The sequence below is a fragment of the Lycorma delicatula genome, chromosome 4, assembly GCF_047948215.1.
Source record: "Lycorma delicatula isolate Av1 chromosome 4, ASM4794821v1, whole genome shotgun sequence".
Lineage (NCBI taxonomy): Eukaryota > Metazoa > Arthropoda > Insecta > Hemiptera > Fulgoridae > Lycorma > Lycorma delicatula.
The window spans coordinates 62,778,436-62,806,266 of NC_134458.1; the positions used below are offsets into that span (position 1 = coordinate 62,778,436).

The 27,831-nt window shown below is 33.7% G+C and overlaps 1 protein-coding gene across 2 annotated transcripts in view; it reads right to left on the minus strand.

Annotated features, from left to right (window-relative positions):
* The window catches only part of Fas3 (fasciclin 3), a 154,426-nt gene extending 129,877 nt beyond the window's left edge, over positions 1-24,549 (minus strand). Inside the window, exon 1 of one of the 2 annotated variants that reach the window (XM_075363106.1) lies at positions 24,070-24,548. In XM_075363106.1, the coding sequence (XP_075219221.1) occupies positions 24,070-24,124 (55 nt within the window). In that variant the 5' untranslated portion in view covers positions 24,125-24,548. Of the gene's footprint in view, positions 1-24,069 lie in introns of both variants that reach the window. The other variant, XM_075363107.1, reaches the window with a different exon arrangement.
* Positions 24,550-27,831: the final 3,282 nt, after the last annotated feature.

Sequence of the window (27,831 nt, forward strand, 5' to 3'; positions counted from 1 at the left end):
ATAACGACCCAAAATCTCGGTCAAATTCGTTAATGGACAAAATCGGACCATGAGGATGGAAGTGGAGCTTTTTCTAAAAAAACAAAATATCGCTGTAACATTCTTATTAAGTAAAATATCGAATTCGTTTAAAGTTCCTACTATTCTTTGGATATGAGCCTAAAACTTATCTAAGTAAAGTTTTCTGATATCACCAAACATTGGCCCAGGAGTGGAAAAAATGGGGTTTCGAAGACAAAAAGAATCATACCTCCCTTAATAGGCAAAGTATCGAATCGGTTTAAAGTGGTCGTTAGTCCTCTTAACAATACCTAAAACTTTTGTCTGAAACAATTTTTGATGTGACCAACCCTTACGGAAAGGGATGACCAAAATGTTTCTGGAATTGTAAGAAGGTGGGGCTTGTCATATGCTAAAGACGTGAAACTTTTTTTCACATGCAACCACTGCCGTATTGAGTAATTTTGAAGTTTTTCTTAACTTAAAGGTGGAAATCATTTTTAGCACCGGTGAAATCTACCTCCGCCTTTCGGGGTACTGAAAAGGATTTTTTTTTTAATGAGATTCTATAAAAATTCAGCCGGTCAAGAATTTTTGTGAGGTTTTGGCAGAAATTTTATTTCAGGGATCGGATCAAGAAATATATATGATAACCGATCCTGTGATTACCGCCTTCCCTAAATTTAGCGAAATGGGCATCACTCTCTCAAAAACGGTGGCCCTGACTAGTTTTACTTATACCTCGGACACTTTACACTTAGAGAAATTCGCATGACAGACATATGCCTTTCTGTAGTGAAACAATGTGTTGTATACATTCGTTTCCACTGAACATGCGAATTGTGATAAAAAAAAAAACAGTTTGCAATGTTTTGCGTTGGCGTCGCGTACGTTGGCGCCGGTGAGGAGTTAAAATATAATACACATAGGCGCCTACATTATGCATTATCGAGACGTTAAACGTTGTCTAGTCATCGCAAACAAAACACATAACTGCTTCAATATTAATGCAACAGGGACAAATTTTTTTCTAATAACATAAAAACGCGTCAGCTTTTACACTACATATTATGAACCGTATACATCGTTGTACCGCGTATAAGTTAATTTTTTCACTGTACAATATACAGTGACACTATTACTTGATCACATATAACCAAAACCGCGTAAAATAAGCGCCGGTTGTACATGATCTCCCCCAGAAAACATATACCCAAAACTGCGGAAGGAGCTGACTGTCGAGCGGTCTCAGTTCTGCTCCAAATTTGTTTTCTGATCCTCAATCGTACCCGAATTGATACGCGAAATATTATTAAAATAGCTTAAACAGTTATAACCAGCTTGCAGGCAGTTCGAACGCATTTTATTCGTGGAAACCCGTAAATATTCAAGACAAAAGAAATTTACTCTTTCAGATCGGTTCACGGGCTTGAGAGAAGTCCAATATAAGCATTATCGGTTATAAGTATAAATGTAATCTAACCAAACTTAGCTTACGTTCGCTTCGCTCGCTAACCTTGACTAGCGAGCGTAGGTTAAGTTTGGTTACATTATAATTTCTCGGGTTTAAAAATGTTTAAACATGAGCAATTACTAATACGTAATGTAAAAAAACCATTGTGGAGGAAAACAGTCCTCGGTTCACGACCGTAACATGAGAGATAACGATCAAATTCACTGCAGATCTATTAAAGAAGAGGCTACAGTCAGCTGGCAGCGTCTCGGTGCAAAACGCTTCGGTATCGTCGGTAGGACGTCAACAGCCTCTTTGCCATTTTAATATATGAATAAAAGTTCTCTATATTTAGACAAATAGAATTATTTTCTACTTAATTTTTTTTTTCATGTATCCGACGTCGCTGAACATAAACTATAAAAAAACTATGAAATCTTAAAATCGTTCGCGCAATTCTTTAAACCCTTTAATACCGTACTCCCAATAGAGATCGGTTAATTAACACGATTCATAGTCAGGATTGCATCAGATGAATCACCGGAAGGCATCGTTTTCGAACTTTATTCTATTCGAATCTCTGTTTTCAAAGAATTCAGGTAAAATAAGTAATTAAAATTTTTTTCATCGATCGCAGTTCGAAAACGTTTTCGACTCTGTTGAAAATATGCTTGTTAACAAAGCGCGTACTATAAATCGGACTTAGTTTTAAAAAAATGTTTTAAGCTTCAATAAAGTATTTTAAACGAGCAATATTCGGGACGATCGTAGATTCGTTTATCATCCTTCAAAAACATTTTTAAGTCCATCGATTACACGAATTAAGTCCCGTGAAAGTCAACTTTCTACGAATATTCGTGAAATATTTTACATTTATCCGTTCTCCAGGGTGTAAAAGTAGTAAAAATCCTTCGGCCGAAAAAAAATCGGACTGACTGTCACGTCACACCAACATAAAACATTAAATTTATCGGATTGAATACAAATAGAACGGGCGAAGAGAATAATTATAAAAATTCACCTCGTACACGCGACACGGTAGAATGTCGATAGTAATCGGCGGATACGGTAACACGCACGCCGAACATTAATTTTACTGCGCGTACGCGCACGCGCTGAAACCGACACACGGAATATCAAAATGACCGCTAGAAAAACAACGATAACACCTTACTTATTGTAAGGGCACAGACCCGTTTTCGCGTCACCGACAATATATCGTAACGATCTAATTTTTTAACGTCAACATATTCACGTAATATTAAGTATAAGTATAGAAAGCGATAAACTGACGACGAACCGATACGTTCGATTAGATCGGTTTCATAACAGAAAAAACCAAAACTAGTCCAAACTGTCGACAGTAAACTAACGAAACTGAAATTAGTGTAAATCATCGCATCGAAAGAATAAATGTCGATATAGGAAAAAAGTTTCTTGAAGCTAAAAGAAGCGTCACCGAAAGGTTTCTTCTAAAGAAAAACCTTTAACCATCATTTAATACCGCTTAGTGTAATTCCAAGTGAAAATGTATTTTCCTACGACAAATGGGAATCCGGTATTCAAATACACGTGCGTTTATTCTGCGACAATTAAAATAACAATCTCTGGGCTCGCCGACGGAAATCAAACTTCGAAATCGTGGAAAAACAAAAAAAAAAATATGCACTGTATTTACCCGCTACCAGGCCTCTTAAAAAATGAATAAATAAATATTTTTTTACACATTTAAAATTACATTGCCCGACAAAATGTCGAGCTCAGTTTACGATTTCAGAAAACGAAAATAAGTTTAAAAATAGTATAAAACATCGATACGCAGTAAATAAAATATGTGTCGATTACAAAAAAAAGTAGATTTCCGCTTTTGTCACAAGCGGCTGGGAATCAATAATTAATAAATCGTAACAAAAGAAAGTCTGTTAAACATATGCTACTTAACGGAGCTACGTCAAGACGTTTGTTTACAGTTAATACGCAGAACGATTAAGCGTAAAAAAACAAGGCCCGGTTCGTCTTAAAAATATACCAGAAGAACCGGTAAGAAATTTTCTAGAAGGGACTGAAATTAATTTTTAAACCTGGACTGTAATCAATCGGTTATGCCATATCACAAAAAAATTTCAATTAAAAAGTAACATTACTTGAAAACTAGTAGTTACAGATTGTAACGACTATATTTGATCTTTATATTTACTATATTAGATATTATCAAAATCATGATTTTCAGTATTTTTTTTACATCGTTTCTCGGCATCTGGACCCATATTTCCGCAGTGCGTCATTGCGTAGGTGATTCTATTTTATTTGTACTCTTGTGCAAATATTGTGGCTATTTAACATATATAAGTGGGAGTGTCCTACCTCCTAAATGTCCAAACTGCACGTTCACAGATGCTGAGAAATCTTTTGCGGGAAACGTATTTTTCCGGTCGGGCCGGGCAACGTTCCTGAGCCTTTCTTTCTTTTTTTTCTTTTTCCTGTTTAGCCTCCGGTAACTACCGTTTAGATAATTCTTCAGAGGATGAATGAGGATAATATGTATGAGTGTAAATGTAGTGTAGTCTTGTACATTCTCAGTTCGATCATTCCTGAGATGTGTGGTTAATTGAAACCCTACCACCAAAGAACACCGATATCCACGATCTAGTATTCAAATCCGTGTAAAAATAACTGGCTTTACTAGGAGGACTTGAACGCTGGAACTCTCGACTTCCAGATCAGCTGATTTGGGAAGACGCGTTAACCACTAGACCAACCCGGTGGGTTACGTTCCTGAGCCTACTTTTCCCTTTAGGATGATATATTCTCATAAAAGGAACTACGATTCATACAGGTCTGTTTTCTCCTTCTAAGTGGTGATTTACCATCTCGCTACTACTTTTTCCATCTAATAGGCTCCTTCAACATCTTTTCCCGTCGAAGTACGTTGTGATGTCAACCGGTGTTTTCGATCCTCTGGCAGATATGAGAAGCGATCCCCTTTTCTGCCCCCCCTTTACCAAGGGTTAAAGGCTTTTATTTGCGTTTATTTAAACAGATACTCTTATAAGATTTATTTTAAGTACAGGACCGTTTAAAATATGAGTTTTCAATTTAGATTATTTTAGGTCTAGTTTTTGTTGACGTGATGGCTCCTAGAAAGAATCTGAAGAAGCTTTATGTGTGACAACAATTGTAAAAACGCCTGCTCTGAAAAGGTCTGCAGTAGAACGTTTCATCCACCTTGTTGTAAAGTCGAATCGACCGAATTCCATTTTTATATGGGTGGTATGTCTAAATATCTCTGTACCGACTTTTCTAAGTTCTAAATTACCCGAAGGTGATAATACTCCTGTGCTCCTTCACAAAAGGGTGGGTCGTCGGGTCCGTAGGACTTCTAGTAATGGTGTAATTTTACCTGTTGATCGTGCCTCCGTTCCTTCTGATATTTTGTTATAAATATTTCAGCTAAGTCTTGGCCCTCGCCGTAAAAACCTCTGTAAAAGGATTTGATTGTCGACTCTTGTTCATAAAAGTCTGTCAATACATTATTTGAGGTAATGACATATGAAAAATGACACATCTCTACTCGTTGGCAAGGTCTCTAGTTCGAGTGCTGAAATATCTGATTTGAAATGCGCTAACAAACTGTTAACTAACCGGCTGATCGAGCCCTAGGAACAAAAAATAATGATGAAAATGTAGTAAGCTACAGTCAAATGACGACTAGGACATTACTAAAACAATATTTTGAGTATAAGACAAAGGTCAATGAGAGAAAAAACAAGATCAACCGAAGTTTCGATTCACTGAAGGAAGAATAAGATGTCAATAGGTCTGAGAAAGGTATACAGGTAGCACTACTTAAATTTAGAACAAAAAGGTCAGGTAATCGTTAAATATCACAGTAAGACTAGCAAGGAGAGGTAAATTAGTAACAAAAAGGCTTAAGTAAAAGGTTTCACATGATAAAGCCTAAAAAAACCCAGGCTTAGCCCTACTACTACAGTTAAAGATACTGTCGTTGAATCCACATCAGTTGAAAAAAATCAAATGCACTAAGCATTTACGACTACGAAAAGACTAGATTATAACTCTTTTCTAATGGTGGATGAATGCAATTTTAATAATCTTGGATTCCACAGTATGGGCTTCTGAGGGGTCGCCTCTTCCATTCTACGTTTCGGTGAAACCTAAACGGGTATTTTGTTCCGGTAGTAACGCTGATTTCCAAAGGAGATGTCGCATGGTAGGCAAATTCTGCAGCAGCGGCGGGTCGCGTATATGCACTGTGGAAATGCAGCACCCCCTATTTTCACTTGATATTATCGATAACATTTAATATGAGTCCTTTTTTCTTTAATTCTTTCTTTCTACTTGTACAATATATAATCCTTAAGCTTAATGTCAGTAGCCATCCCCCAGTTTATGAAAAGACACAAAAATCTTTGTATGGAACTGAGCGCTTCACAGTTGCAGCGGCATGGTGTTTGACTGTTGTGCGCATGCGTACATAGGAAGCTGCACGCGAGGCTGCGAGGGAGAGAGAGCACTGTCGCTCCCGCAGTGCCAACCCTGGCGTGCTGGTGGAAGATAGTTTTTTTTTTACTCCGCGTGTGCATAGAACGTTCCTTGTTCTTTCCCTTTTCTAATTTATTCGGTGGAAGGAATATGAAAGTGGTTAATTGTTTTTCAGTACTGATCAGAAGATGGCGGAAAGCAAGGGCTCTTTGATCGCCAAATCTGTCCAAAAACACGCTGGAAGGGCGAAAAAGAAGGTAATTAGTAAAATCTAATTATGTATTTGTTTCAGTATACATAAAAATTCAAATGAAGCAACACCGGATTACAGTGTTTTTAAGCGGACGTTTTTATTAAGTTATTATCTGGTAATACTAAAAAATAATATCTGTATTGACATTTTATTATTTATTCGGTTTAACCGAATAGGTCTTTAAGCACGATGTGCTTAAAAACCGTGTACCATATTCTTGAATGTGATAAAGTGTAGAATTAGATTATTATCCTATTTTTATACGGATTTGAATACTAGATCGTGGACAACACCAGTGTTCTTTGGTGGTTGGATTTCAATTAACCACACATCTCAGGAACGGTCGAACTGAGACTGTACACGACTATACTTCATTTACACTCATACATATCATCCACACTCATCCTCTGAAGTATTATCTGAACTGTAATTACCGGAGGCTAAACAGGAAAAAGAAAGAAGATTATTATCATGCTTCCACCCATTCTATTTGATTCATTTTTTCGGTTCTTTTATTTTACAGAATACTTTAACCATGGCCTTGAAATGGCCCAGAAAAACATTTTCTGGAGGAGCAGCACCCCCATTAATTTTAGCTACAAGCCGCCACTCTTCTCTAGATCTTTCAGTACGGGACTATCTTCTTCGGGGGTATTCAAAGTCTAGTATGTTCATTAATAAGTTTAATAAGATTAACGAACTCAAAGCCAATCCCAGACAACATTGTGCAAGCAGTTATACGAAATCTACGGGAAAGACTACAACAGCGTATAAAAAACTACAGTAACGCTATGAGGAGGCGGACACTTCTAGTTTCATCGATGATTTTAAAATCCCTCCAGTAATATATTAGAACATCGTTAAAAATTATTCTTACGGTTTCGCATAGATACATGATTTGAAAAACATCTGATTAAACATTAAACTCAAAAATACTACTTGACCGAACCAAATAAGAAAGATTTGAAACAACGTAATTCTTGGATACGCGATTAATTTACGGAATTTTTCGGTTTCACATTGCCATTACCGCCACATCGTATGGTTGAAATAAGCAGGGTTAAAAGTAAAACAAAAATTTAATTATCGTCGTAAAATAATAATAATAATAATAATAGTAATATTTAACAGCTAATTTAAAGTTTAAAATTTGTAATATCCTTTCAAATAAATAACATCGGTTATCTAAAACAACTTTATAATAATACTGCTGCTGTTATGTTATCAAATAAATTAAGTCGTTCCCAATAACAAAAGTCGATTTTAAAAAACCGGCAATAGTTACTAGAACCAAATCGAATGCAACCAAAAGGAGTTACATGATAAAAAAAATCCCTAAACTACACTTTCCATACATTTATTTTTTACAAGATTTGTGTTATTTCGGTCATAAATATTTTTTTAAAAATGCTACAAGTATGACTCGATAAACGGTTTTCACCATCGATCCATCGATAAAAATCATTCATCGTATAACTGTCGCTATTTAAAGAATAAAAACGATTCAAATCAGTTCCGAGATCGATACAGAAATTTGACAGTTCCTGTACGTTCTGTGATCATATCTTTGTAGCCATATAAAAATGAATCCGGTTTATCACCAAACCGCAAACGGTTTTGTAATACGAAGCCGTCACTAGACTTTTTTAACACTATTTGCGTATTTAACACTGTACGTACATACATCCGCGCGGTCGGACGCATACGATGGGGTAAGCGAACCGATGCGACGAGTGTCGATAAACTATCGTCATTGAAGATCACGTATTCAATCGCAGTTGTGATATCGGATTTTCTCGCCGATCTCTGAAATATTAGATAAAAGGTATCGCATTACGAAAAAAATATAGTACGTAATGTATTATACGACTCGGGGAGTAACAAAGCGACCGGCTCGTCAGTCCAGCGGCCGGTAGCTTACAGACCTAGTACAAGAGTAGAGAAATAAAGAAAGTCGGTCGAACAGCAACGAGACAGAAAGGTGAAACACCGTTACTTTAGGCTTTATTCACTACTACCGCGTTCAGCATACGTCGTCGTCCCGGGTGAGAACAACGAATAGTTTTTGTTTGTCGGCGCGGTCTTTACTCGTTACGAGCTAGCGCGGCGTTTCAGGCCGAGCATTACGATCACACCTACACCGCTCTCTCCGCAGTCATCGTCGTCCGACATGACGAGAGCTCCAGAAAGCCGTGTATAAGTATTATATATTAAAAAATCAGAATTTCATTTCTCCCACCGCTATCGTTTACCAAAATCCGCACAACTTAATTCGACGGTTTTTTCCTTAATTAACACTCCGACCGTTATTGACACAAATAACCTTCGATTAAGTCTACCAAAGCTGTTAATTATTCTTCGTTCGCGTTCGACCCGCGGATGTTATTCGTTGTGAATAAGCTTAAAACACATTTCAAAATATTTTTTCAGTACCGTTTAAAAAGCGAGTATCACCGACCGTATCGAACATTGGTGCGCCGATTTAATAGATGATTCCGATTTATATAAAAATATACGACATGCATCGCCATCAAGGCGTATAATTAAAAGCATTTAATCGGCATTATTAGAAAAAATAACAGCGTAATTATTTTACGGTACGGAACAATCGTCAAAATTAAGAAACAAAAAAAAATGTTTAATGCCTGTCGGCGTAATTAAAACTATAAAATTTAGTTAAACGTTTATAAAACTTACAAAATATATGATTTAAGAAAAACTTTGTTCATTGAAACGATAGATTTCACTCTGAAAGCGGCTTCATCCAGGTGCCACCGGCACCTCTTGCCGGAGACCGTAGACAGTGCCGCACGAAATAATCAACACAAAATAAATTAAATTTTCATCGACCGACCTCCGCCATAAATTTAACGAGTGATCGTAAAACGTTGAAAAGCGACATCGATATATTTACGAACGTGAGCGGAGAAAAGCTACCGGTTAAAATTGTGAAATATTTAAATAAACAAAGCCGCTTTAAAAAATAGTGTAAAACAAGAATTTTCTTACCTACGAATTTAACTTACTGTATAATTCATTCTCGGAAGAATCGTTATCAAAAAAAAAAAAATGCGTAATTAAAAAATGCATGGCATACAAAATAAATCTAATCAAAACGTAGCTTTACCAATGAAGCTGATGCAATTAAATAGATGACTTCAGATGACCAGAAAAAAAATACCACGGTTTTTTTCCTTTTCAATACATGTTATATACTTAATACTTTAATATTGAAAAATATTGAAATAGAGTTGTTATTATAATAAAATATATAGAGAGAGTGCGCGCGCGCGTGTCTGTGTGTGAAACAGCGAATGAGACATTTTCATTTTACTCGGTTCAGCCGATTTGTAATTACGCTGGCACAAAAAATTAAGACACGTTAAAAAACCTTTTTAAAAATATTCTAAAATTAAAATCTAATTTGCCAGTAATGCATCAAATATAACCGATATAAAATATTTATTAGAACAACTTTTTAAATAAATCTTCAGAACAGAAGTTGTAAACGAGATATTAAAAAAAAAAAAAAATGCCGCGTGCAATGTAGTTAACCATAAAAATAGATAATGAATACATTTTTTTTTTTTTGGTTAACACAAGGTTCAAATCCATTTGAACCTTTATCATTCATCGCAAGAAATAGAGAGAAAAAAGATTATATATATTAATTAAACCGCGCACGCGCGCGTGTGTGTGCAGGTTCCTATCTATGTAATGTTTACATCCTGCGACCTGTTTCCGGACAATTTTTATTGCAAGCTAAAAAATGTCACTCCATCGGGGTCGTTTATCTAATTTTTTAATTCACTCGCTTGCTATAAAACAAATCGACATCAAAAGCCAACATTTGTAAGAAGCCGGCTGATCGAAACGCTGTGGGGGGGTATTTCTACGGCAGCAGTGTCGCCGACCCCGAGTGTCTTACTCTTATTACCCGATGACAATAATGTTTTCGCCGGGGACCGTCAACAGTGCCGAAAGTATATTATATACCGATAAAAATGAAGCGAATAGACACACGGAATCGAGAACGTAAGGACAACACGCGTCCCTCCACCGTCAGAATTGACGGTCAGCGGTAACAAAAAACTACATTGTCGAAAATAAGATTCTTCTGTTTGTATAATACAGCTCTAATCGAAGTCACAGATTCGTGTGAAAGAGTCGTACAATTGCAAATAGAAATTGCGATTTAAATGCAAATTGCGGTTACAATTTGCATTTACATATTGCAAATTTGTAAGTACAAAATTGCACTTTAAAATTATCGAATGAAATCGATCTACATAGAGTAGATAGATTAACTACTATAGCACCAAATCGATATACGACACCGATTAGTTTCCGTTGTAACTAAAGTCACGGTTCTAAAGAATAGAGAATCATTGAACGAAAATAATTATACAATTAAACTCTTCAGAGTAATTAGGTCGGTTTATTTTCCAGAACGTAATCGTCTGATTAGTACCGGTTTCGGTCGTATAGTTATCACATTTTTTATTTACTTATACCTGCCAAAAATACAGAAATATAGACTACAACTAATCAAAATTTATATTAAACAATACTAATATAAATAAAATATAATACAAAAAAAATCCTTGTTTGCCGACGGTCATTGCACTAAATTCACTTACTTATATTACATCATTACCTGCGTTATAATATTAACATAAAAATTCAAAAGACAATAAAACCATTATATCAGTTTAATCATAGTCTTCAAAATCCACCGCTTAAAATACAAAACTATAGAATCCTTAACTGAAAGACATCTGAAAACAGTGACTCATAAACCAAAAGCAAACACAGGGGAGAAACCATTTAAATTACGACAGAAGCCTTTACTAATTCGCAATAAAAACTACTGTCGTATTAACACGTTACCGAATTTTCATAATATATATGAACAAATGTCGATACTCGAACGATCTCCTTTTTCAGGTAAACAAAATTTAAATGGGAAATAAAATGAGGTAACGGATTAATAAACTTAAAATTAAAGATTAAAATGAAAACAGATTATTTAAATTATTAACTTAAACATAAAATATAGTATTTAACAAAACACACCAATAAAACGGTTTACGGATGTATTACTTTCAGTCTTCCACTTACACAACGTAAAGGTATAATTTCATTTAATTAAATCATTTTTTTCTCTTAAAATTAAATTTTCTTTTCTTTTACTCTCGATTAATTTTTTTACATTTAACTATATCGACTCTTAGATGTCCGAGTGTTCAATCGCATTTTCTGAATTTTTTTCGTTATCCTGATCGGATTTTAACGTCATTAATAACTTAGAAAAGGTTTTCAAAATTTACTTTCGTTTTGTCTATCTTTATAAATTATTTAAATAATTTTAAATTCGTAACTAAGCTACTCTTCGGAATTTCCCCCAAAATTTTTCTATTCTTTTTTTAACGACACATACTTGATATACTGGGCAATATAATTTTACAAAAAAAAACTACCTGGACTTAATGGCGTATATAATTTGTATTAACATTAATCAAACGAGGTTGGCGAACGTAAGTTATGTTTGGTTATGTTATGTTGATATGACCCACCGGGTTGGTCTAACGGTGAACGCGTCTTCGCAAATCATCTGATTTGGAAGTCGACAAAATTGATTTTGAAGTTGAATACTAGTAGATCGTGGATACCGGTGTTTTTTGGTGGTTGGGTTTCAATTAACCACACATCTCAAAGATGGTCGACCTGAGATTGTACAAGACTACACCACTTCACTTACACTCATACATATCATCCTCATTCATCCTCTGAAGTAATATCTGACGGTGATGCCCGGAGGCTAAAAACAGAAAAAAAGGAAAGGTTACGTTGATATACGTACGATTCGTCAGCACACGAAATCAACGTAATCTAACCAAACATAACCTACGCTCGCAAACCTCGTCTAATTAACGTTAAATATACAAATTATAGGTACTTTTTGATATTGCAGAATATTACAAGTATATATATCGTTAAAAAAATAGAAAACGTTTGGGGGAAATTCCAAAAGCATACCGTAATAAGTTTTACATAATTCGAATAATTTTTTTTAATTTTACCACCGAATACGATCGAATAGTTTTATATTCTCAACATTATATAAATAACTCGGAATTTCAATCTAGTCGACCGAGTAAGGAAATTCGAGTTCCAACAGATTTTATTAATTAATGCGGTGATAAATCGAAAGACACGGTTAATAGTCACAAAATCGAAGAAGTAATCGATCCGATAAAAAAAATATGTTTTTAACACGGTTTAAAAAATTACTGTTAATGATATCTTTGTATCTTATACGAAAATAAATCGAACTATTATCTCGATTCATGCCTGTACATTGCATCACGGGCTCCGTTCGATGTAAATATCGAATACAGTTTCTCGGACGCTGCCGGTATGTATTTTAGCAACAAAAAAAAATAACCGTAAAAAAAATATTGACAAAAAATTTGCAACCGCTTTGTTTTTTAGAAAATATTCTTCAAAAATTTTAAACAGAAATTCCGACGCCAAATCCCCGCCCACGATATCCTTAACACGTACTTCATATATTACAAAAACGCAATAATTTTAAATTTACACATGAAAATGAAAAAGGTACTAATAATTTTCTAGACTTGAAAAATAATAAAATAAATTCTGACATTTATACAAAAAAATAGTACAATAATAAATACAAATCCCAGTAACATAATCGAAATTGAACAGTCCGCTATTCATTTTTGACGAACTAAAACTCTTACACTTGAAAAAAAAAAAAAAAAAAAATATATATATATATATATATATATATATATATATATATTTATGTTTTATCGAGATTCAGCGATATTACAAGACTTCGAAGACTAGAAAATACTAAAATATAAAAATAAAGAAACGACATGAAAAATCAGGAAAACTTATTTACAAAAAATAAATAATACCAAAATTCAAAATTGATAAATGAAATAATCCAATTCGATAATTTATTACTCAACTTCCGGTTTAAATAATAATTAGATAAAATTTAACGATTACGATTATCTAATGTAATAAATTTATAATCATAACAAATCAGTGTATGTGTAAATTATTTTTAATTCCTTTACTTGCAACTAATTCCTAAAAATTCTTTTTTTTTATATAACCGACAATGATGCACATGTCTAACAGCGTTTACTATCTGTTAAAAAAATAATCAACAGAAGATTCCGCTTTAGACACCACAAAAAATTAACATCACAAGCAGTGAAATCGTTTTTATAATTATCACAACAGCCGTCTAGCTTAAAAAAAAAATTATACATACACCGAAGAAACACACTATCATGTATTGACGTTCGTTTAGTGTGCCTACTCCATCAAGAAAGGTCTTAACATCGATTCGAAGTATCCGAAAAAAAACAAATTTTTTGTCACCAAAAACATTTTTCCCCAGTAAAAAAAAAAACGGTGTATTTTTTACGCTTTCCGTCTTTGATGACCGAAAAAATACGGTGTCTCAATCTACAAGTTTATAAGTTTATATATCTTAATGCTAAGTTTTAAAGTTGAAAAAAAAGACTAGCTGAAACGATTATAATTATTAATAACACAATTTCATCGATCGATACTAAACGTTTGAATTTATTTTCACATTTAATAGTAACGGCCCAAATTTTAACTAAATTAATGCGAAAAAATCAATTTTTTAATTTAAAAACTGACTGGTATTTAAAAATTGTTTTGAAAATATTAATTGGAATCTTTGTACAGATATAGTAAATTTTGTTTATACTGAAAACAACTTTAAAAAAAAGAAGTTTCTTTTACAGAAAGAAGCACTTTTGGCGGTCTTAAAATTATACTGTAATACAGATATCGATCGTGACTTAAATCGTTCCTGGAAAGTCGGTTGATGAATAAAAGTAAAAAAAAAAAAAACTAAAATATCTAACGATCGATAGTACTCTTGCGGCTTTAGATTTTATAAAACATAAATCAGTAGTAAGAAAGGATCGTAACCTTCAAAAAGGATCTCGTATAGTAATTAAATTTAAAGTTTTACTTTTTAGAAAATTTTAAATATAATTCCGTCATCCGGTTATGAAAATCTATAGTCGTAAACGCGTCACTGATTCTAGAAGTCCGTTTAAATACTTCTGTTCTCGTTCTGTAATATTATTAACATTTTTATAATATCGCTATATACATTAAAAAAACGATAACGAAAAAATTGTAAGCCGAGAATTTGATTATAGAAACATCGAAACGAACAAAAAAAAAAGTCGACAGTGATCGTTTGGTAAAGTCCACTCCGGTAACCCGCTTTTACTCGAGCGGTGAGTTTTACAAAGTAGTAAAAAACGTGCGGACGAGGGAAAGACGATAGACCGGCCCGGCCGGTCGGTAGTATACGTACTACGCCTCGCGATTTGAAGTACCAAAGTAGTACCGACTACCGAGCGTACGATTAAAAACACATTACCGCTGATGTAATCCACATTCAGATCGTAGATCGATATACGGTTTTAACATGCGCCATTTTTTATGCTGCCCCCTCTTAGATTCTTACTCCTCTTAGATCACCTCCACCAACCGATCGCTTTAAAGAAAGGGATTCTGTAAAAAGTCACCTAGAAATGAAAGTCGAAGCAAATCGGATAAGCTATTAAGACGAAACGCGAGTGACATCGGCGAACGGTAGCACCGACAACTTCGCTAAATATATTACCCGATATACCCGAGTATATCTTCAGTACATACCTAGAATATCAGTGAAACTAATCGCCATAAAGGATAATGGACTCGCTAGGCGTCCCCTATCCGAATTCATCTAAGCGTCAAACTAAATGTAATACCAGTATTACCTTTAACCCGTTATGCGTATACAAATACGGAGAAGTATTAAAACTGTTCGTCAGACCGGTTACTTCTGTCTTTTAGTAATGATTTTGCAAATCGGGCTTTGAGTGTCGTAAGTCACACGGTGTAAAAGAAAAAAAACTATTTACCTGAAATCTCAGCGGTACGGTACGAGAAATGAGAGTAGGATTTAGGACGAAATAACAATTTCGCAGGTTACATAAGATAAAATCGGTTCGTTAAACGAAGTAATTAGAATTCAGATAAGTGATAATAGATTCCATTCGTGACGACAAATAGAATCTAATTATTGAAATATAATATTAAGTAAATATTTAACATTTATTTATTCACAATCGGTTCGTTAAACGAATAAAAAATTTGAATCGGATAAGCGACAACAGATACTATTCGCGACGACAGATGGAATTTAAATATTTATGACTTACGAAATCCAGTCTTGAACGCTAAAAAAATATTAAAAACAAATAATTACGACTTTCAATTTTTATACATTTCAATCTATGAAAAACATTACACGAAGGTAAATAAGCATTACCGTTGTCGAACGATACGAAATTTTCGGACGAAATAAAAACTGACGAAACCAACATGTCGAGAATAAAATGAATTCAGACTTAATAAGTTAGGTTTCGCCTATTTACGATACCGTAAACACGGGACACCACACGTATAATGAAATCAACGAGAAGCTCAAAGGTTCGAAAATCGTATTCGGAAGAACGTTTCTTATATGAGATAATAAAAATTTGATTTTAAAAATTTGTACGCGTCATTCGAACGGGGATCTTTGAACAATCTTTACATTATCGAGTAAAGTCAAAACGAAATAATCGCAAAATAGTGCGTACAGGTACGCGAGATGATACACCACAGGTTAGAAGTAGGAAGGAAAAGAAAAATCGGACAAATAAATGCACCGATCGTGCCGCTCATAATTTAAAACGTTCCGCAAGACCGCATTTGACTAATATATCAATTTTCTTATAATCTGCTAAAAACTTTAAATCCTTAAAAATTACATCATAGAATCCGTTAACGGTTTACGAACAAATGACTTAAAGCTATTTCGTAAGCCTCTTGGATCGCCAGTTAGACGCTCGAATCGGAGTAAGATGAAGAGAGCGATAATTAGCGATCGAATTAAAATAATGAGGTCGACTTCTATGTTTAAAATATATTAGGGATACGCATATTATTTGTAGTCATAATAAAATAAAAATGTATCGTTTAATTCGTAAAACATAAGCGAATTTGATTTTTCTATGCGACAAAAAAAAAACAGTGGAAATTATTTAATCAATTTTCTGTTTTTACAAACAAAAGGACGTAAATTTATTGTGTATTTTCTAATTACGAGTTATGGAAAATACTGTAGAGAAAGCTGGTGGAAAGTACTAGTAGCGTAAATCGCACAGGATTTCGAGCGGATCGATAGTTATTAAATGAGCGATGAGCCGTACCGAGTCTGTATTATGGCAACGTAACGTTCATAATAAAAAAATTTGTCTTTTTCTGCCAGACATAACCGTATCAGTTTCCGAGTCTTCACTTATTAAATATCTCAGAAAAGGCGGTTTTATCTGCAGACCAAAATCGTTTCAGAACGTTATCGTTGTTATAGAATATCCATGCAGTTTTAAAATAAAAACGCGTTACTTTACGGTGCGAATTGCTTCCTTCATTTATCTCCATACGTAGGCGATCGCGAAAGGTGGTCGCTCATCTCTTGTTAAAAGCACGCGCACACACATCACTATCTAATTTCGACCTCGTTTAAAAATAATATATTATTTAATAACGCACCACACAGGGAATAAGCGTTTTACAATTAACCGGGAAAATAAATCCGGCTACTTATACACATGCGCGCGCGCGCGCCCACAAACACACACACAAACGATAGCGATAGTTAAGAATATAGAACCTGCTAATAGTATCAGTAACATGTTTACGATAGTATAATAAGAATGATACGCACAAATATTCATCGGAATGATAAAAAATTTAAGCGTACCCTTAATGAGAACTCAGACAGGGAGAAGAAGAGATTTCAGTCGATTAAAGATATCAGTTATCGTTAAGGTGTATCCATGTCCCACTACTGTTAATCGTATTCCTGTTGCGACCAATGATACCCGTTTTAATTAAAAATAACGCCGATCAGAATTAAATATAATAAAAGATATTAAACAGAACAGATCGATAAATAATGTTAAAAAAATACGATAGTAAATTCATCGACAAGCAGGGTGTCAACGTCGATGTTTAAATTTCGGGAGTTATTCGACACTTAATTTATACAACTCGGCCGAATATAAATAAACATACGCAAATGAGCACATGTAGAAGAATAGACATACGGCCAGAGCCATATTTTCTCGCGATCTATTTTTCTGTTACGATTTTGTCATCTAGCATACGGGAGGTCGTAGATCGACCCGTAAAAAAAATCTGCGTCCGTATACGTTTAAGCGCGTTGTAAACATTTTTGTTTGCAATCCGGAGTACGGGTAGCGGTGGCCGGCGAATATTAAAACGTACTAAACCCCGACCGTCTACGGCAAGGAATCTAAAGATTACATTAATGTAAAACAGTGGAGTCCTGCACCGTTGCGCCGACGTCCAGGATCCAAATAAATGTTTAAATACATATCCGCACCCGTAATAAAACTACAGGCGTGCTAGCACCCTTACCCCTGATGACTAATAAACTTAAAAACTACTTCGAAAAGAGTACCTACTTGTCTAGGAACTAGGATTTCCACACGTACGGAAAACCAGTGTCCGAATAGAATATCAGATTTATAACTAGTCATCGTAACGATTGTTATATCCGAAAGACATTTTTATTATATTTTTGGAATTATGTTATAAAGCCGTGTCAAACATGTTAACGTGAATTTATAATTAAACCGTGTTAAAAAGAGCACGGTTACGCTCCAGAACAAGTACTCCGTACCGCGGGTACTAGAGAAATTAAATAATGAACCGGCTTCTAGTCGAATTCTTCACCGAAATGCAGGTGGTATTCGACTTTCAGGTAAAATCTTCACTCTGTTTACCACAGGCTACGAAAGGTAACTTTTTTTTAACTATTAAAACGTGTTCGTTTTCTCTCGGCAGACCAGGACGAGATTTTTATTCTCTGGAATAAGATGTTTTCTCTGAAAAAAAAATGTTATTCTTAATGTTAGAAGAAATACGATCGGAAATTTACTGTGACTTTCCAATTCTGGGGTTTGATTTATACACCAAATTTAATGTCTTCACGCGCGGATTCTGGTCTTTCCCGGCTGATCTTGCAACCGGGATCTTCGAGTAAAAAAGCTACATGTTTATAAAAACTAATTTGAAATTTAAGGTATTAAATTTTTAAAAATTTACTTTTATTTCACAGGTAGTTTTTATAAAAGAAACAATGCATTAAAATAATCGTATTTCAGGTCGATATAAACTTCTGCTGTGTGCGTAAATATTTCTTTTGAATAGAAATTCTTATTTAATGTAACTTCGTTCGTTTAGAACGGAAATACATTAATATTGTACGATCGAGTTCATCGATAACGGGAAGTCGTTTCTTATCTTATTTCACCATAATAATGCGAATATCTCATTTCATCACGGTAATTAATTATTTATAGTTTAAGCGAACGGAATGTTATAACAATAATTAGTACTTCGGGACGATTTTACTTGCATCAAAACGCTCGACTTACTTCAACGAAATAAAATTTTGTAAAAGAAGCAAGATCAATTTCTGTTTTTTCTTGAATCGTAACCAGTATTTTTTTCTCTGATCGACCTCTTCTGAGACGATTCTGATTTTGAGAACTTTAACACGTAATTCGCCAGTTAGCTATATTTTTAAATACTACCTTGCTTTCCTCACACTTTCGGTTAGAATAAATATTTTTAGAAATATGCTAATAAAATACAAAGGGTTATTTCAACAAATACGACAGTAAAATTACCTAAAATTTAATTTCCAAAATGTTTTTACGATTTGTAAACTCGGGATACTAAATTTTGTGACAAATAATATCAATAATAAATCCATCCAATAACGTCATCAGTACAAGTTCTGACAATTATACGAAGACCCGTTGTAACGATTATCAGTGCTTCTAATACGGTCGATGTTCTATAATCAATTATATTTATTACAAAAATAATAATACTAATAATTTTACTCAAAATTATACCTTGATTTCGTCCGCTAAGTGGCATCCCCGAACGGTCGTAGGCGACCCGATATAAGTAAAACGTTTCTGCTGAAAATAAGCAAAGAAAAACTTAAATCGTTAAAAGAGCGGGAAGCGGTTTCTCCTGTCGCCTTCCTCACTGAGCCATCTCTATACAATACTTCTACTCGATATGGGAATTAAAAGAATGCGCAGAAATAATCGTAAAATCTCTCACGAGACACGAAATCGGCCGAACTACAGACTGAACTCGGCAATGAAAATAAAAGTGTCTGTAATAAATAAATGACCCGTGGAAAAGGATACATAACACGTTTTTTTTTCTTCCGGAGACTGCTTATGATAAGAATCGTAACGTAAATACGACTTAACTTATTTCGGTTCAGACACAGTGGTACCCGCTCGCGAAAAAATCGGTCGCAGTTATTTCTTTCGACCGTACATAAACTAAAACTGTTTCTTGAGAATTTCTATACTTTTGTTTATTTACAAGATGCATTTACTTCGACGTAAGATCCTTAGGAAATTATCGAGCGTATCTATTAGTAATGCTCGGAGATCCGATTTTTTCGATACCACTTTATTCTTTACAATCATTATCGTGATTCTCTGAAAACATAATTTTTTTAAATATCAAATATATTTTAAGCTTTATCACGAAGGGAGCGCGGACAAGAAGGGTCGGCCTGGTCCGCGGTCCTCCTAAAATTACAAGGTCCGTTCCTACCGCAACAAATTACATAAACCGCGCCCGCCAATCCTATATAACTGTTTCGGCACATCGACCGATTCAAATAAAAGCGAGCACTGCTTAATTTTATGAAACTTATAAACTATACGCACTACACGTTATTTCTTTTTAAAGCAAATTATTATAAAATAAGCATACAAGTTAAAAACAGAAATATGTTCTCGAATGATCCGACACAAAACTTTTAACGACTAACCAGTTGTGCGATTGACGAAACTACTGAAAAAAATACTCGAGGGTTGTAATCGAGGACTACACATTTTCTAAACAAAATTAAGGTAAAAATATTCGTACTTGTACATAATTAAGAAAAAAGACTTTGCGCTTTAGAGTTTGAAAGTAAAAAAGTATTTTCTTTTGAATTTAGATGAATTATGAACCGAAATAAAAATAAACATCGATGAAACATTAATTTTTAGATCGTATAATAATTAAAATATTTACATAACAAATGTATAATTTCAACTCGTTTTTAATCATCGACATTTTTCTCTTTTGTACAAGAAAAAGTTTAATTAATTGCTTACGTTTAAAAATCTCTACGACCATACCACCGCTTTACGTGTTTGATTTAAGTGATAACATAGAAGAATGCAATAACATAAAATATTTAGAGGAAACATACAAAGTAAATATTACGTATATGATTAAAGATAAAAAAAAGTGACACCAACACGGGGTCAAAACGGCTGCTTGAACCGATCCGTCACCAGAAAACTAGATTATGCGTTCGCAACCCAAGTGGGAAAACTCGCCCGACAGAAGACAACCTTAAACGGAAAATCGAACCCGTAGTAGATACCTCATCGTTATCAATGATCCAATCCTTAAGTCGTAAACTCTAAATACGAAAGTGCAAAATACAATAACTTTTTTAATTCTACGGACATCGCGAATAAATATCTTTCCGACAGAAATGAATCGGAGACGATTACCACGGAAGGCAGCCTGAGTGGATGCTTTAAAAAAGCATCATAAAAAAGGAAGTTTTCCACTCAAAAAAAAGAAGAGTAAGTAAAATCAAAAACTAATCGTATGCTCGTACGGGCGGGCTGATTACATGATTGCTGATCGGTCCGCAAGCTAGCTTAATTTTAGAAAGCGTGCGGATCTCGATTACAACTCTCAAGAATTTTTTTTTTAATAGTTTCGTCAAACACAGACCTGAAAAGTCATTTAAAATTTTGTTTTGATCGTTCATTGAGATAAATACCTCGCTAATTAAACAAAATTAATCGATACGAAGTCAGAAAGTCTAAGATTACCGACAAACGATTAAAAGATACGATTTCGAACGTACTTTAATAAAAATATTACTTTCACTAATTCTTTCCTACGACTCGCTTGTGTTTAATAAGAGAGAGCGCGCGCGAGCGCGCTCTCTCTCTATGCACACACATATATAACATACTATGCACCTAACACAGCTATCTCGAATAAAATGCTTCTCTATCCTTTCTCTCTTTCTACAATAATCTCGATGGGCGCATGCATGCGCGTGTTAACAGTAACACTCGTTCGGCTACATTCTACATATTTTTTTTATATATTAAAAAGGAACGTTTTGATTTACATAGCATCTTCAAAACTTGTAAGAACGGACATCCGATCCGAACAATTCCTAAGCGATCCGCAGAGTGGACGATTATAAGAAAAATCTTGACATTTAGTAGGAATTAAGGATAAATATCAGACGCTATCTCATTCAGAGATTTAGCATTTAAGCCCGAAGCGTATTCTATTATTTCACATCTGTTGCTGGATTAAAAACATATTTTTTCTTAAATTTTAATGTTATTGAACAATTTATTCATACAATTTGGTAGTTAATCCACTAGTAAATACAGTAATTAAATTTATATCTGTGGTGTTTTCATGTCGTACTATCCGTAATAAAAAGAAAAAATAAATAACTTTAAAAACTAACAAATAAAAAGAAAAAACAATTCTAATCGATTCTTCTTCAAATTTCGAAGTTTTGACACTTGAAAATAATTAAAAATTATTAAGTTATGGGAAGTTTGTTTTTAATTCGCCGTAAACATCAAAAAAATTAAAATTTTGAGTTCAGTTGAGAAAGTATTTGTTTAACTTAATTTTTCTTGTATTGCAATTCTAAAACTCACATAAAATAATTTTCTATAATCTCTACGCGTATTCGCAAAAATTTTGAGAAATATTTTTATTAAATTTTTTTTTTAATTCGTTTTTGTTTTGATCATTTTTACTTCATTTAATTCATCGAATTAGAAATTCCAATTCTCGAGATACGGAATATTTTCTACACAGTACATGTTCTAAACGAAGTATCATGCGACTGGAATGGAAGACACGTTAAGCGTTTGAGACGAGATGCTATGCGGGAGACCTCCCTCACGTGTTCTAAGACTACGCACGCACCGCCGGTCACCGAGCAACTGATTGTCGAACTGTTTGAAAATAAGAGATTACGACAATGTGCAAAAACGACTGTTAAAAAATAATAATACAGACATAGATGTTAATACCCCCAAAAATAAAAAATTGTATTTTTCAAAGAACATGCTCTTCTAAGCGAATGCCTTGATCTTCACCACTTTGCCGGAACAAGAGATGCGGAGAAAAAACACTCCTTAGTAGTTAAAAGAGGCAGACGCGGAAACCACGATGTGCTATTTTACAGATTCGACGATCCAAATGCCTACATACAATGTATAGAAGTGCAGTTTACGTACAGTTGCGCGTTTCCTTTCTCACTAGAATAACAAACTTCGGAAATCGACCTTCTTATAATAGTTATTTAGAAAATTGTAAGAATCAGTTGGCCAGAGCCGACAAATACTTTCCTGTCGCTTATAGACCGTTAATCGTATTGCAGATGTTTCCTATACGAGCCTCTATAATAGTGCATTTCTTTCGAAGTTACCGCAAGTCTAGTTTGGAGAACTTCGAATCTCAGATTTATGACATAAGCTTACAGTTACGGTACTGCTAACATAAAAGGGTTTGAGGCTAGACTGTGCGTCAGGTGGATTATCTAGAAAAAAAAGATAATTTTTTTTATAAACAAAAAAATTATAATTTTTTTTGTAAATGAACAAACAGCTTAATTTTAATAAAGATGTTTGTAAAAATAATGGGTTAATTAAATGTTGAATAGAAACAACACGAAATTCGATGAACATATTTACTAGTGGCCATAAAAATAAAATGACATTTAAAAAAAAATTCAGCAAAATTTAATAAATTGACTTCTTCAAAACTACACAAAAACTTAAAGAAAAAGAAGTAATTTGTATGTTTTCAAAATGAAAATAATTTATTACAATAAACAAAGAGGTCAACATAGAATATGGCGCGCAAGTTAGTATTTTGAAAACCAAAACTATTAAGGTGTCGATCCGGTTCACTCACGAGCTTTTTGTAATGACCCAGCACAAACAGTGATTAGTTTTTAGCGAATTCCAATTTAATGCAATATTTTTAAGAGTCAAAGCATAACATCGTTTTAATATATTTTTTTCTTTACCTCTAGTTTTTTTTAATTGTTTTTTAATTCACAGGTGAAAATAACATTCATTGGACCGTTTAAAACTTAATTCCCTACATTTTATAAATACTGTAAATTTGCATTACTTCGTTCAGTAGGCAATCCATAATTTACGAATCGTAAGGGATATTTCAAACGACAAAAATATGACGACAAAATGACACAATCCATAATTTACGAATCGTAAGGGATATTTCAAACGACAAAAATATGACGACACAATGACAACAATAAATATAAATATAATTTATTTATAGCAAAGTAATTTGCTATAAATAAATGAATAACTAATGTAATGCCCGAACAAAGAAAATGGTTAACGCTCAAGAAAATGTCAAAAGTTAACAATGTTATCCAAGGATGTAAAACGATGGTTACATGACATTACGAGGTTCTAAATATTCTATGTATAAAGTTTTGGCACGACTCGCACCTTAATAAAATTAAGAAAGTGATACAGGTTTCCTCCTACGTGGCACAGTGCTAAAGTAAAGAACGCATTACCTTGAAATGTAAAGAAGAGAGTAGCTGTCGGTAAGATGAGAAATAATAAAGCCATAGTTTTCCTCAACGTAGAAAACAAAGTTTATTCTTGAGAACGTCAATTTATGATCTTCAAAAATAATATTCGGAGTCACTAGCGGTAATCATTTAAAAGCACAGTAAGCAAACCGATAGAAATGAGTGCATATCATAAAAGTATTTCGTAACAAGTCAAACGAAGCGAACCGTTATTCTGAAATGTTACTTCCGTTTATATGAAATAATTAACTTTTGTCTCAAATAAAACACCAACAAAAAATACCCGATTGTAGCACACAAAAAAAATATTTGTATCTAAAAATCACACTCTCGAAAAACACACGGAGACTTTCACGAAATGCGTCAAAACAATACCATTCTTTACTCAGATGCACGCAAGGAAGCGCACAAACAACCTGTTGAATAACAGCTTGGCAACGCTTAAAACTGACTGGTGACGACCGTTGTGTGCCAACATCGTACCCGCCCTCAGTGCAGCCAACGTAAGATAAACGTAATTACCTTATTTTCATTCTTACGTGTCGGCGCATTTTTTAAAACTATTTGCTAACCGCCTAGAAAATGTATGATGACGATAACAAATAGTCATATTGATATTTTTCTTCAGTTTAGATAAGCAAGATGTTAAGGTCAAGGAGATAGAATTAAATCATTACTAATCGAACCGGTCAGTGAGGGAAATAATAAGATCTGCATTCACGTGTTTATTTTGAAATGATTTTTTTCCCTTCATTCATACAAAGCATAAAGTAGCATTTATAAGAAACAAAATGGCTATTACTACACGTACATTCGATAAGATTTATTTACTGTATATTGTTACATTTTAATAACGACATATCGAAGCCGTTTTCATAATAATCATCGAAAAATATCCTCCTGGTATCGCTGTCTTATCATTACTACTTCCTTAAGTGTAATCTTTATAATTTCATCGCATAATTTTCATAGAATAATAATTTTGTCTTAAGCGAATTTAAAATTAGGATCTTAACAAATTATCGGTATTCAAAATTCAATCGAGATCGAACTGCAATAAAACTATTCAAATAAATGTGTGCCGAGCTTAAAGTTCGACAGCGATTAAAATAATAGCGTAGACGATCTAATTTAAATGTTCCTCTTCTATCATTGAAAATGTTATAATTACAATAGCATCTGCTCGTTAGTATCTTAAATACAACATTAATCATTAGATCGTGTGTAAAACTGAAATTTTATCCGCACATTATTCCTAATACCTTCCTCGTGATACCTTTACGTTTCATAAAAAAAAAATTAAGTAACCAATATGTAGAATCGTCAGTCGGATTTTTATGCAAGAATTAAATAATATATATTTAACAAATCTCGGATAAATAAATACTTTATCGAGATCAGAACATAATTATCTATTATATAGATCGTCAGGAACGGTGTTGCTCTGTTTCTCGGATAAAAAAGAGGGATATTAAAATCGAATATCTCAGAATAATACAACGGTTTCTCATAGGCTCATAACATTAAGCTGTAGACGGCAAAAAAAAGTTTTTCTCCGATCTAATGAAAGTGGATATAGGTTTATGACATCTATTTTTTCTACGTTATATGATAACATTGCTGACCTTTATAGAATAAAACCAAGAAAAAATATAGTTACCGTACAAAATAAGATCTCTCTCGGATCTTTATATCTATCATCGTTTTAAGGTCCCCCGAAACCAAAGATACTTCAGTTGAGGTCACAAAATTCTGTAAGAAGGGGTATGTGTCGGTGTTTATTGGCTTTGAATTTTAGGAACATTTTAACCCGCGATCGTACAGTTCGGTGCGAAAGTTCGTGCAGCGTTTCTATTAAACGTTTGAAAAAAATCAAATAACAGATAGGAAGATATCGAGGAGCTGCTACTTCTTCCAGAGTCGAATTTCATAAAAATTTTACCCTTATATATTTTAATACGTTAAAAAAAATTGAAAAATATCACTGAAAATTATAAAAAAACCCTATGCATAATTTTTTTATTTTTTTTTAATTTTGTCTAGCTTTTACCGTTTCACATCTTTATTAATTTTTTTAACAATTTCCTTTCCAAGTGCTCCAATAGCGGGGAGATACAGTTTTTAACTCTTATCGCAAAGATATGTTTAATCGCTCTTAAGAATAGAAGTTATTTTCTGAACTTTTTCTTTCGACCGGTTTGTCAGAACATTTATATTTATTTCCGAATCACAGATACCACGGTAATATAGATACAATATTTTATTTTTCAGGTTATTTTTACCACATAATACATAAATACATTTATAAAGCGACATAATTATTATGAGTCGTGAATCCATAATCAAAGGCGTATTAAAGATCAGGACTTTTCGATGTTAAACTTTGATTTCATAACGATCAAAATACTTTTTCACTTAACGGAAGAATTTTTAACGATAATAATATTTATTTATTTATTAAACCGTTCCGGTTATGTTCAATGTATATTAAACTAAATGAAAACACGGATGACTGTAACTGCAAGTATAGGCTGTGATTTCATTCTACGCACGTAAACTCTGATACAATATATAATTGTTTAAAAACAACACTTCATCAAGAAAAAGACGATCATATTTTTATTACTTGAGTTTTTTTTTATTCATGAAACACTGGTTTAGATAGACAATGAATCCATAAGGAATCGATTGATATAACTTCACTAATAAGACTGTAAGTGAAACAAATCAATATTTCCACAACTATAGTCGTAATACTAAAAAAGAGTCGGTATCAGCGGTTATGATGTATGAAAAAAGAAAAGCTAATATTTTAGTACGCTCTAACGAGCTATTGTTAAAAATCGATTCGGGACCGAGACATTTATGAATACATTCCCGTAAAGAGTATTAGGCTCAAGAAATACAGAACGGCAGAAGGCTGGGAAGACTAGAATATTTATTTACCGTACGGCGCGGTGCATAGATGCATATAAAACACAAATTTTTTTTTAAAGTTAAATCGACGTCTCGATCGTTCTATGATCTCATGTCGAGTTTCATTGATTAATCTCTAAGGCTCTTAGCGATCAATATTCAATTAGACGCATTACCCTCCGGAGTATTTCACCGAAATCAACAAAAAATCAAAATCAACAAAATAAAAATGAGTTTCAAGATTATACTCTTTGTGTTTCTAAATTATCTGCTTCAAGATAAAAACTATATCAATACAGGATCTATTCCTTCTGCAACCCTCATCAATTAAAGAGTCCATTATCATCTTCAGACATTCATTAATTATTAAAGCATGGAGTTTATATGTGGTATTTAATAGACTGATCCCCCTATAATTACTGTACAAATACCAGTCATTCTTCTTGAATAGATTTACTATCTTATTATTATTCCACTCTTCTGGGATCTTATGTTATCTCCAGAGTACTTGTTTCTGTTTCCAGGGTACAGGTTTCTGTTTCTCACTTTCTTGAGAGCTCTCACTAATTCATCCAATGTAATACTGTCTGTATAACAATTCTCACATGAATTACAGTCAGAACTACCATCAACGTTCTCATCATTGCACCACAAAATTCTACAGTATTCCACTCATTCCTCTGAAACTATAACCTCCAATCGTGCTCGCTCACTCTCTCTCTCTCTCTCACACACACACACACACACACACACACACACACACACACACACACACACACACACACACACACATCAGAGTTAAAGAAACTCATCACCTTGTAGGCTATC